Raw genomic sequence first — 12,575 nt, forward strand, 5'->3', positions numbered from 1 at the left:
GATGACACAAGCATGGGAGACAAGCGGTGCAACTTTTATTAGGTGTCTGTAGGCCTAGTTTATTTTTCTTTTTAATTGCTTTTAAATGACGCTGTCAATTATCGCAACATGTATCACCAATTAAACCAATTAAGTTAGGCAATAGGATGCCTATTGTACACTGCTCTGAAAAGCGCACTTCAAGCTCTCTACCAGATAACATCATCCCATGTGCGAGAATGGCATGTCCTGTTTGTTCCCAGAAAAAAAACCAGTAATCATTGTCTTAGTACGAATCAGTAAAAGAACAAATCAAACAAACCCAACAAACAAGAAAAAACTACTAAGCAAGTTAAGAAAAATTAAATAGAAAAGAGCAAAACATGAACTGGAATATTTAGAAATATGATTGAATTAACGCAAGTTTCAAACTTAGTAGTAGTAGCTTTAGTTGTCAAAAGGTTGAAACTAATTAAACCATTTTTCCACGAATGAAAGAAGAGGCAGAATCTATAAAACAAAGTACACAAAAACTTTTAATGAATTAACTTTACAAAAAAGACAATGGCATCAAAACATTTATACAAATCTAGTTCAGCGAGAACAGTCTCTGGAAGAGAAAGATGCTAACAAGGTACTCTCAATGTGTCATGGGCTATGACACACAACTGGTGAAAACATTCAAACTGGGCATGATAGAAGGACAGGCTGAATCGTTTTACAAATGTTTGTAAATGTTGAAATGTTTGTAATGTTAGGCTATTGATGACGTTGAAAACCACTGGTGGTACATCAAAACTGCTGCTCAAGAGGATGCCACGTTCCCCTGTGATAGAGATCTAATCATCTCATTATGTACAAAATATGTCTTCAATTCTCCTTTTCCTTTCACATTAATTATTCCTCTGCAAGTGCATGCATATCCTAGCATTTGCAAGACATTGCTGGTTTCCTCTGTCACCTGTAAAAAAGGTAGAAATACATTTTTATATGCATTTATTTTAGATAAAACAGAAGTAAAAGTAGAAAATGGTTTGTATACACTTTTTAAATCAGGAATAAAATACTCAAAAGCTGTGAAACAGGTTACATTATTTGGACTTCAATAAATGTGACCCATGGAGCAAAAAGGTACCAAAAGTGGGGTTGCAAATAAGATGTGTGATAGAATGATTTGTATTTAATTTCAAATGTTTTACATATGTAAGATTCAAAAAATTTTAAGGAGAAATTCTGAGAAGACCACATCTGTAGTTTGACCTATCTGACCTTTAAGCTAGCCTACATAGGAATTCTCAGTAAAGGGGGGTCTGGAGTTTTTTCTGTTCTTGTGTGTCAGTGAAACTTGAAACTGTCAGTTTTTCCAAAGCAAGTTATCGTCTGACACAGAAAGTTCCCCCCCAGTGAGAGGTTGCAAACTGAAAAAACACCATGAATTCCTTCTCTCACACCAAGCAGCATCATGGGGTAAAGACCTAGAACAGTTACTTTCGCCCTCTACTTATGAGGTATTTAGGAAACGTCTAAAAACACACCTGTTCTTAAAACATCTTGACAACTGATCCACTTATCTCTTTCCTCCCAATAGCGACCTACTGTCCTTTTGATCACTTTTCTCCTCAACAATGAATTTCCTGTCTAATTACTTCTCTTTCTTCTTCCCCTCTTGAAGTCAGTCAATTTGTACCTTTGCTTAATCTTTTGTAAACCGCATAGAACTTCACAGTATTGCGGTATATTGCGGTCGTATATATTGCGGTCATAAGGCGGAAGTCATTATGCCATTGTATAGATCCATGGTGAGGCCCCACCTGGAATACTGTGTGCAATTCTGGAGGCCGCATTATCGCAAGGATGTGCTGAGACTGGAGTCGGTGCAAAGAATGGCCATCCGGATGGTCTCGGGACTCAAGGATCTACCATACGAAAAATGGCTTGACAAATTACAGCTATACTCGCTCGAGGAGCGCAGAGAGAGGGGGGACATGATCGAGACGTTCAAGTATCTTACGGGCCGCATCGAGGCGGAGGAAGATATCTTCTTTTTCAAGGGTCCCACGACAACAAGAGGGCATCCGTTGAAAATCAGGGGCGGGAAACTACGAGGTGACACCAGGAAATTCTTTTTCACTGAAAGAGTGGTTGATCGCTGGAATAGTCTTCCACTACAGGTGATTGAGGCCAGCAGCGTGCCTGATTTTAAGGCCAAATGGGATCGGCACATGGGATCTATTCACAGGGCAAAGGTAGGGGAGGGACATTAAGGTGGGCAGACTAGATGGGCCGTGGGCCCTTATCTGCCGTCTATTTCTATGTTTCTATGTTTCTATATAAGCTGTTATTATTATTATAGTATAATGTTTATACATATGCAGAAAGTTTTGTGAACAGATATATAAGTTGTAAAACTTTTTTCAAGTCTGACAACTATGTTAGAAGGAATTTTCTTTGTTCATATCTAAGGACGGCCTCTCTGTTGGCTGATTGGTTGATGAGGAGTGATGTCATACTGGTCAGTGTGAAGGTATAAAGGAACGCGCAAGTATAGACTTCTTTGAGATCATATTTGCCAGGAGAGATGTACTTTGACATGCCTGACTTTATATGATGTCCTGTACACATTACCTACCGAAAGTTGTTTATGCCAAAACGAATAAAAAATAACCGATTGGAAAAGATGTGTGCACTTGTCATTATTCCCGGGCAACTAAGGGCAGGGTTTGGTAAGTTACCCTGCTTACTGTCCAAATTAGATTGTAAGCTCTTTTGATAAGGGACATATTAAATATACAGTGCTGCGTATGCCTTTCAGCACTATAAGAACATAAGAAGTTGCCTCCACTGGGTCAGACCAGAGGTCCATCGCGCCCAGCGGTCTGCTCCCGCGGCGGCCCATCAGGTCCATGACCTGTGAAGTGGTTTCTGTCTAATCTTATAACCTACCTCTACTTCTATCTGTACCCTTCAATCCCCTTTTCTTTTAGGAACCTATCTAGACCCTCCTTGAACCCCTGTAGCGTGCTCTGGCCTATTACAGCCTCCGGGAGCGCGTTCCATGTGTCCACCACCCTCTGAGTGAAAAAGAACCTCCTAGCATTTGTTCTAAACCTGTCCTTTTTCAATTTCTCTGAGTGCCTCCTTGTGCTTGTGGCTCCCCACAGCCTGAAGAATTTGTCCCTGTCTACCTTCTCTATACCCTTCATGATTTTGAAGGTTTCTATCATGTCTCCCCTAAGTCTCCGCTTTTCCAGGGAGAATAGCCCCAGCATTTCCAATCTGTCAGCATATGAGAAGTTTCCATACCCTTAATCAACTTTGTCGCTCTTCTCTGGACTCCCTCAAGTACTGCCATGTCCTTTATGAGGTACGGCGACCAGTACTGGACACAGTACTCCAGATGTGGGCGCACCATCGCCCGATATTGCGGCAAAATGACTTCCTTCGTCCTGGTCGTGATACCCTTTTTGATGATACCCAACATTCTGTTCATTTTCTTTGAGGCTGTCGCACACTGTGCTGATGCTTTCAATGTTGTGTCCACCATCACCCCCAGGTCTCTTTCAAGTTTGTTCACCCCCAGCAACGATCCCCCCATTTTATAGTTGAACATCGGGTTCTTTTTCCCTACATGCATGACTTTGCATTTCTCAGTGTTAAAACTCATTTGCCATTTTCTTGCCCAGTCTTCCAATCTCGTTAAGTCCCTTTGCAGGTTTTCACAGTCTTCCTTGGTTCTAACCCTGCTGTAGAGTTTGGTGTCATCCGCAAATTTAATGACCTCACAGTTCGTTCCTGTCTCCAAGTCGTTTATAAATATATTGAACAGGAGCGGTCCCAGCACCGACCCCTGTGGGACTCCACTTGTGACCCATTGCCATTATGAGTAATGGCCCTTTACTCCAACCCTTTGTTTCCTGCCTGCCAGCCAGTGTTTGATCCATCGGTGGATATCCCCTTGCACCCCGTGGTTCCACAGCTTCTTAAGCAGCCGTTCGTGGGGTACCTTGTCGAAGGCTTTTTGGAAGTCAAGGTAAATGATGTCAATGGATTCCCCTTTATCCATCTGTCTGTTTATTCCCTCAAAGAAGTACAGCAAGTTCGTGAGGCATGACCTTCCCTTGCAGAAGCCGTGCTGGCTTGCCTTCAGCTGCCCATTGTTTTCTATGTGGCCGCAGATGGTGTCCTTAATCAGTGCTTCCATCATCTTTCCCGGAACCGAGGTCAAACTCACCGGCCTGTAGTTTCCCGGGTCACCCCTTGATCCTTTCTTGAAGATGGGTGTGACATTTGCTATTTTCCAGTCCTCTGGGATCTCCCCTGTTTCTAAGGAAAGGTTACATATTTTGCGAAAAGTTTCTGCTATTTCATTTCTCAGCTCTTTTAGTACCCTAGGTGGATGCCGTCCGGACCTGGTGATTTGTCGCTCTTTAGTCTGTCTATCTGACGGAGGACTTCCTCCCGGCTTACTTCTAGTTTGACCAGTTTTCCATCCTGGTCTCCATGTAAGATCTCCTCAGGTTCTGGAATATTGGATGTGTCCTCTTTTGTGAAGACTGACGAGAAGAACTTGTTTAACCTTTCAGCTATCTCTGTTTCTTCCTTTACCACTCCCTTCCTGTCTCCATCATCCAATGATCCAACTTCCTCCCTGGCCGGTTGTCTCCCTTTCACATACTTGAAGAATGGTTTGAAGTTTCCTGCTTTCTCTGCTAGTCTCTCCTCATATTCTCTTTTTGCTTTCCTTACCATTCGGTGACATTCCTTTTGGTGCCTTTTGTGTTCATCTTGTTTGTCCTTGGTTTGGTCCTTTTTCCATTTTCTGAATGATGTTTTCTTGTCACTTATCGCCTTTCTTACTGCATCTGTTATCCACACCGGGTTTTTTGCTTGATTCTTCTTGCACCCTTTCCTAAACCTGGGGACGTACAGGTTCTGTGCTTCGTGTACCGTGCCCTTGAGCAGGGACCAAGCTTTTTCTGCGGTCTCCATCTTTCCTGAGCTGTTGCTGAGTTTCTTTCCTACCATTTTCCTCATGGCCTCGTAGTTCCCTTTTCTGTAATTGAGTGCTGTCGTTGTGGTTTTCTTCACTTTTGGTGTTCCTATTTCTAGCTTGCAATGGATCATGTTGGTGTTTTGTTTTCTGGTACTCATTCTTTTCCAGTGCTAGTGTTTTTCCATATTCCTATTCGTTTTCTCTCCTTCACGTAATGGTTTTTATTATAATTATATTTTTACGCTTTTTCAAACATATGTTGCTAATTCACATGGTATTTTATTTCGTCCCTTTTTAGTTTTAATTCATTAGTAGTTTTTCAGTTTTAAGTTTGGCTTAGCTATTTTACATCAATCATGGGCTAGTTGTACCTTGCAACACTGTTTTTTAAACATATCGTTTTTAAAAATATATTGTTTTTTAAACATATTGCCTACAATTTCCTTTTGGAGCTGTACAATTATCATTTGTTGGCCTGCGACTTTGTCCAAGTTTTTAATTTTGACCCACTGTGTATTTGAGTTTGACACCCCTGTTCTAAGGGGAGTGTTAAAAAAATGATCTACTCCAAGTGTCAAATATATTAGGTATACCAATGCTTTATATCATAAAAAGATAAATTAAAACATGCTGTTGAGATAGACAGACATAGGGGAAGCCATTGCTTGCACTGCGATTGGTAGCAAGGAATGTTGTTACTATTTGGGTTTCTGCCAGGTACTTGTGACCTGGATTGGCCACTATTGGAAACAGGATACTGGACTAGATGGATCATTGGTCTGATCCAGAATGGCTATTCTTATATTCTTATTAGGGCTGCATTTCAATTAAAATTTCTAATTTAGTATGCAGTTAACAATTTTGATCACGTGATTAATCATGTAACTAAAAAATAGGGCATTGCCAGGAGTCCATTGGGAGGGCCAGATATTTCCTCTCCCTCCTCCCCACATTAGGTATCATAGCTTTGCTGGTGGGGATGCCAAAACCTCACCATTTGAAGAAATTCACTGCCAAAGCTGCTTTCTTTCTCACTGTGCTATCTCAAGAGCAAGTCAATGGAGTACCTCCAGCTGCTGATGCTGGCACTCCCCAAGTATGCTCAGTTCTTACATTAACTGAGCTTGCTTGGGGAATGCAAGAGTTGGTGGCTGGAGGCATACCACCGACTTCTTTGTTCTTGGGGCTATATGAGGATGAAGGGAGCGACTCAGGCAGCAGCTTTCTTAGGCTGATGGGGCTACAGCTGCCCAGCAGCCATTGAACAGGTACTGCACATTTGAAAGAGACCTGGGGTCTGAGCCCAAAGGAAGGGGCCATCTTCAAAAACAGTAACACACTGATATCCAAAAAAGATGGTAAGGGGGAATCAAATGGAAACAATCCAAAAATACAGAGATAATCCCACCACTTAACATATAGGTTATGAATAAGTGGAAAAGGATCTCAGAAACTTGCTTGGTGATCAGGAATAAACCTCAGCCAAGTCTGATATGATTCCACATTTCATTCATTGATCCTAAAAACTTCCCTCTCCCTTTTAATTTTTTGAAAATCTTTTATTCATTCTTTTATAAAAATCAGTCTTACATAATTCGATAAATATCCCATATTCAATTCACTGAATTCACTTATCTTAACAGATGCAGGCAGCCAAGGCCCAACAGGACCCATTTCGCATGAGGCTATAGAGATCAGACAAGTATTAGAGGACAGGATGCAGCTTCCTATTTTAACGAACCTATACATGGCCAAGTTTGAAGAAGTATGGATCAAGAGCTCCCCTTTTGTAGAATATATCCATACCTGGAGGAGATTTATAGATGACATTCTGATGTTGTGGAAGGGACCCGAAGAAATGTTGGAGCCTTTTTCTAAGTGGTCCAGCTCTCTCTCTCTCCCTTTCTCCCCCTCTCTTTACCCCAGGTTCAATTCTTCTCTCCCTCTTCCCCCAGTCCAAACTCTCTCTCTATCTCCCTCCTCTAGGTCCAACTTTCTACCTCCTTCTCCTTTCCCTCAGGACCAATTCACTTTCTCTCTATCCTTAGGTCCATCTCTCTCTCCCACCCCCATCTCCAGGCCCAACTAACCCTCTCTCTCTCCCTCTCTCCCCAGGCACTCTTTCTCTCACCCACAGCTCCAGGTTCAACTCCTTCCTCCCTCCAACTCTATCTCTCCGCCTCTTCCTTTCACCCCAGGTCCAATTCTCTCTCTCTCTCTCTCTCCACCCCCAACCCCAGTCCTAGGACCAACTCTCTCCCTCCCTCTACCTACAGGTCCAACTCCCTCTTTGTACCAGTTCTCTCTTAACTCCCTCCCTTTCTCCCTCACCCAAACAGTTTGGAATCTCTCCCCCAACTTCCACATCCAATTGTGGCTGTCTCTATCTTGAATCCTGCCTTCAAAGTTTGAAGACAGTCTTGGCCTGCAGCACCAGTGGAAGCTGTACAGTAAGGCTGCCTGTGGCCTGCACTGGGAGTTTCCCTCTGACTCAGCCCACCCTTCCTAAGAACAGAAAGTTACATCAGAAGAGGCAGGCCGAGTCAGAGGGAAAGGCCCAGTGAAGGCCACAGACAGCCTTTCTATATGGCTGCTGCTGGTGTTGCAGGGCCAAGACTGTCTTCACACTTTGAAGGTATGTGGGATGATGGAATTGGGTTGGGTCCAGGAGGGTAGAGAGTTATAATGGACTGTACCAGGAGGAGGAGGGAGAAGGAAGCAGAAAGTGGGCTACATGTAATTATTAATCATCAATAAATATTTTAATCACAATTAATAATAAACACATTAATCATGGCATTAATCGTGATTAACATGCAGCCCTAGTTCTTATTAAAAATGCAGGGCTGGTATATAAAAACAGCTCAGTTGTATAAATTGCTATATGGCTAACGTTTATCATACCTTTTGAAGGGTCCAGGGCTTTCCAGGAAAATTGCCTCAATATGTCACTACATGTTATGTTAATCAGGTTTTCTATTTCACCTTTACCTATACATTTAAAGGTCAGATTACATTACAAAAGATTGGGCCAGTTACCCAAGAAGTTACACAGGACAGTTTGACATGGACATTCAATATGGTTGCTAGTAAAAGTAGATCGGTACAACTATTAATACAATGTAGTTACAAATACATAGTTACAAGTACAGGTAGGTCATCGTTCGCTCTTTGTTTTGTCCCAGGAGTTGCATTAGACAGTTTAGAAATGAGCTTTTACAATTGCCATTCAGTTGCTTCAGGGTTGGCTCCGTGTCTTGGTACAGAAATGATTTTAAAAAGTTTTCTGAACCTGAGATAGTGGTCAAAAGATTCGTAGTGTAAGAACAGACCAATAGTCCATCAAGTCCATTAGCCCGTTCTCACTGTGGCCAATTCAGGTCACTAATACCTGGCCAAAACCCAAGGAGTAGAAATATTCCATGCTACCAATTCAGGGCAAGCAGTGGCTTCCCCCATGTCTTTCTCAACAACAGACCATGGACTTTTCCTCCAGGAAATTGTCCAAACCTCTCTTAAAACCAGCTATGCTAATCTGCACTTACCACAACCTCTGGCAATGCATTCCAGAACTTAACTATTCTCTTAGTGAATTTTTTTTTCCTCCTATTGGTTTTAAAAGTATTTCCCTATAACTTCATTGAGCATCCTCTAATCTTTGTAATTTTTCACGGAGTAAAAAATTGATCCACTTGTACCCGTTCTACTCCACTCAGGATTTTGTAGACTTTAATCATATCTTCGTTTCCTGCGTATAGCCTGTCGGTTTCCGGTATGTTGTGTATATCCTCTTTGGTAAATACAGATGCAAAAAAATATGTTCAGTTTGTCGGTGATGGCTTTGTCCTCCTTTAGCACTCCCTTTATTCCCTGGTCATCCAACGGCCCCACTGCTTCCTTTACGGGTTGTTTCCCCTTAATATATCGAAAGAATGGCTTGAAGTTTTTTGCCTCCTTGGCTATTTTTTCCTCATAGTCTCTTTTGGCCCCTCTTACCTCAGTGAAAGCATCATCACCCCGATCATAAAATACCCAAAAGTAGCAACAGATCTACCATCCAATTACAGACCCATAGCATCAATACCATTATATGTCAAACTAATGGAAGGCCTCATAGCTAAACACCTCACCAACTACCTAGAAAACCACAACTTACTCCACCCAACACAGTCTGGTTTCAGAACCAACTTCAGCACAGAGACACTACTAGGATCCCTCCTGTACACAGCTAGACAACACCTCAGCACACGCAAAAAAAATGCTAGTTATACAACTAGATCTCACTGCAGCATTTGACCTGGTAGACTATGACATCCTACTACAAATACTAGAAACAATAGGAATCACAGGAAAGGTGCACACTTGGTTTCGAGGATTCCTACAATCCAGGACCTACAGAGTAAAAACAAAGAAAAATCAGAACCATGGTCCAACCGCCTTTATCCCCAACTCTCTTCAACCTCTACACTGCATCCCTTGGCACCTGCCTAGACAAATTAGGCTTAACTTCCTATAGCTATGCAGACGATATCACCATCCTCCTTCCTTTTGATCAACCTACACACTCCATGACAGACAAACTACACAGAACACTAGAAAAGGTGGCTACATGGATGAAAGAACACAAACAAAAACTGAACCAGACAAAACAAAATTTATACTTCTTGAAACAGACAAAACCCCAACCATAACAAACATAGTAATAAACTCATTCACATACCCCACTCAACCCACCCTAAGACTTCTGGGAGTGATGATAGACAGAAGCTGCACCATGCAACCACAAAACAATACAGAAATCATTTGCGGTAACATAGTAACATAGTAGATGATGGCAGATAAAGACCCGAATGGTCCATCCAGTCTGCCCAACCTGATTCAATTTAAATTTTTTCTTCTTAGCTATTTCTGGGCAAGAATCCAAAGCTTTACCCGGTACTGTGCTTGGGTTCCAATTGCTGAAATCTCTGTTAAGACTTACTCCAGCCCATCTATACCCTCCCAGCCATTGAAGCCCTCCCCAGCCCATCCTCCACCAAACGGCCATATACAGACACAAACTGTTCAAGTCTGCCCAGTACTGGCCTTAGTTCAATATTTAATCTTATTTTTTGATTCTAGACTCTCTGTGTTCATCCCACGCTTCTTTGAACTCAGTCACAGTTTTACTCTCCACCACCTCTCTCGGGAGCGCATTCCAGGCATCCACCACCCTCTCCGTAAAGTAGAATTTCCTAACATTGTTCTTGAATCTACCACCCCTCAACCTCAAATTATGTCCTCTGGTTTTACCATTTTCCTTTCTCTGAAAAAGATTTTGTTCTACGTTAATACCCTTCAAGTATTTGAACGTCTGAATCATATCTCCCCTGTCTCTCCTTTCCTCTAGGGTATACATATTCAGGGCTTCCAGTCTCTCCTCATACGTCTTCTGGAGCAAGCCTCCTATCATTTTCGTCGCCCTCCTCTGGACCGCCTCAAGTCTTCTTACGTCCTTCGCCAGATACGGTCTCCAAAATTGAACACAATATTCCAAGTGGGGCCTTACCAATGACCTGTACAGGGGCATCAACACCTTCTTCCTTCTACTGACTACGCCTCTCTTTATACAGCCCAGCATCCTTCTGGCAGCAGCCACTGCCTTGTCACACTGTTTTTTCACCTTTAGATCTTCGGACACTATCACCCCAAGGTCCCTCTCCCCGTCCATGCATATCAGCTTCTCTCCTCCCAGCATATACGATTCCTTCCTATTATTAATCCCCAAATGCATTACTCTGCATTTCTTTGCATTGAATTATAGTTGCCAGACATTAGACCATTCCTCTAACTTTTGCAGATCCTCTTTCATCTTTTCCACTCCCTCTTCGGTGTCTACTCTGTTACAAATCTTGGTATCATCTGCAAAAAGGCACACTTTTCCTTCTATCCCACAGGATTGGCCCCAGCACTGATCCCTGAGGGACTCCACTACTCACCTTTCCTTCCTTCGAACGACTTCCATTAACCACCACCCTTTGACGTCTGTCCGACAGCCAGTTTCTGACCCAGTTCACCACTTTGGGTCCTAACTTCAGCCCTTCAAGTTTGTTCAACAGCCTCCTATGAGGAACTGGATCAAAGGCTTTGCTGAAATTCAAGTAAATTACATCTAGCATATGTCCTCGATCCAACTCTCTGGTCACCCAATCAAAAAATTCAATCAGGTTCGTTTGGCATGATTTACCTTTTGTAAAGCCATGTTGCCTCGGATCCTGTAACCCATTAGATTCATTTTTCCAACAACTGAAGTGAGGCTCACCGGCCTGTAGTTTCCTGCTTCATCCCTGTGACCACTTTTATGAATAGGGACCACATTCGCTCTCCTCCAATCCCCAGGAATCACTCCTGTCTCCAGAGATTTGTTGAACAAGTTTTTAATAGGTCATGAGAAACCTAAGGCAAATCCAAAAATTATTTGACAGAAAACAATTCCAGCTCGTGGTCCAATCCCTAGTCCTAGGACTTCTAGGCTACTGCAGCATCCTCTATCTCCCCTGCCCTGCAGTCATGATAAAACAACTACAAACAGTATAAAACACAGCCCTGAGACTGATTTTTTTGCTGAAGAAATACGACCACATCACTGCCGCATTTCTTAACTCACACTGGCTCCCAATACAAGCAAGAATACAATTCAAATTTTACTGTCTACCATTTAAAGCAATCAATGGAGACAGCCCAGCCTACTTAACAACCGCATTATCCAAACTGACACAACCAGGCAAAGGAGAACCCAAACACCATTCACGCAACCCCCAATCAGAGGCGTCAAAAGCAAAAAAATATGATGGCCTACTGGCCACGTAGGCAGCGAAACTTGACCACCAATTATCCAATCTACTGATGACGACATCAGACTACAAAACCTTCAGAAAAGAAATTAAAACCCTGCTATTCAAGAAATCCATCAAGACAAACTAACTTCACAGGAAGTATCTCAATCCCCCAAAGTAACCTGCTCAACTATGTAATCTCTTCTGGAATTGTCCAGATAACCTCTAATGTAATCATAAGAACATAAGAATTGCCGCTGCTGGGTCAGACCAGTGGTCCATTGTGCCCAGCAGTCTGCTCCCGCGGCGACCCCTAGGTCAAAGACCAGTGCCCCAAATGAGACCAGCCCTACCTGCATACGCTCCAGTTCAGCAGGAACTTGGCTAACTTTGTCTTGGATTCCTGGAGGGTATTTTCCCCTACGACAGCCTCCAGAAGAGCGTTCCAGTTTTCTACCACTCTCTGGGTGAAAAAGAACTTCTTTACGTTTGTATGGAATCTATCCCCCTTTAATTTTAGAGAGCCCTCTCGTTCTCCCTACCTTAATCTACTAAATCTATTCCCTTCATTATCTTGAATGTTTCAATCATGTCCCCTCTCAGTCTCCTCTTTTCAAGGGAGAAGAGGCCCAGTTTCTCTAATCTCTCGCTGTAATACAACTCCTCCAGCCCCTTAACCATTTTAGTTGCTCTTCTCTGGACCTTTTTGGAGTGGTACCGTGTCCTTCTTCAAGTAAATGACCAGTGCTGGATGTAGTATTCCAGGTGGGGTCGCACCAAGGCCCGGT

The 12,575-nt window shown here is 42.7% G+C and overlaps 1 protein-coding gene across 3 annotated transcripts in view; it reads right to left on the minus strand.

Moving 5' to 3' along the window:
• Positions 1-492: 492 nt before the first annotated feature.
• Positions 493-12,575, minus strand: part of ADCY2 (adenylate cyclase 2) — a 1,055,565-nt gene continuing 1,043,482 nt past the window's right edge. For all 3 annotated transcript variants that reach the window (XM_033929720.1, XM_033929718.1, XM_033929719.1), the window contains one exon: positions 493-940. In XM_033929720.1, coding sequence (XP_033785611.1) covers positions 785-940 — 156 coding nt within the window. In that variant the 3' untranslated portion in view covers positions 493-784. The remainder of the gene's footprint in view (positions 941-12,575) is intronic.

This window comes from Geotrypetes seraphini, chromosome 2, assembly GCF_902459505.1.
Source record: "Geotrypetes seraphini chromosome 2, aGeoSer1.1, whole genome shotgun sequence".
In the NCBI taxonomy this organism is placed as follows: Eukaryota; Metazoa; Chordata; class Amphibia; order Gymnophiona; family Dermophiidae; genus Geotrypetes; species Geotrypetes seraphini.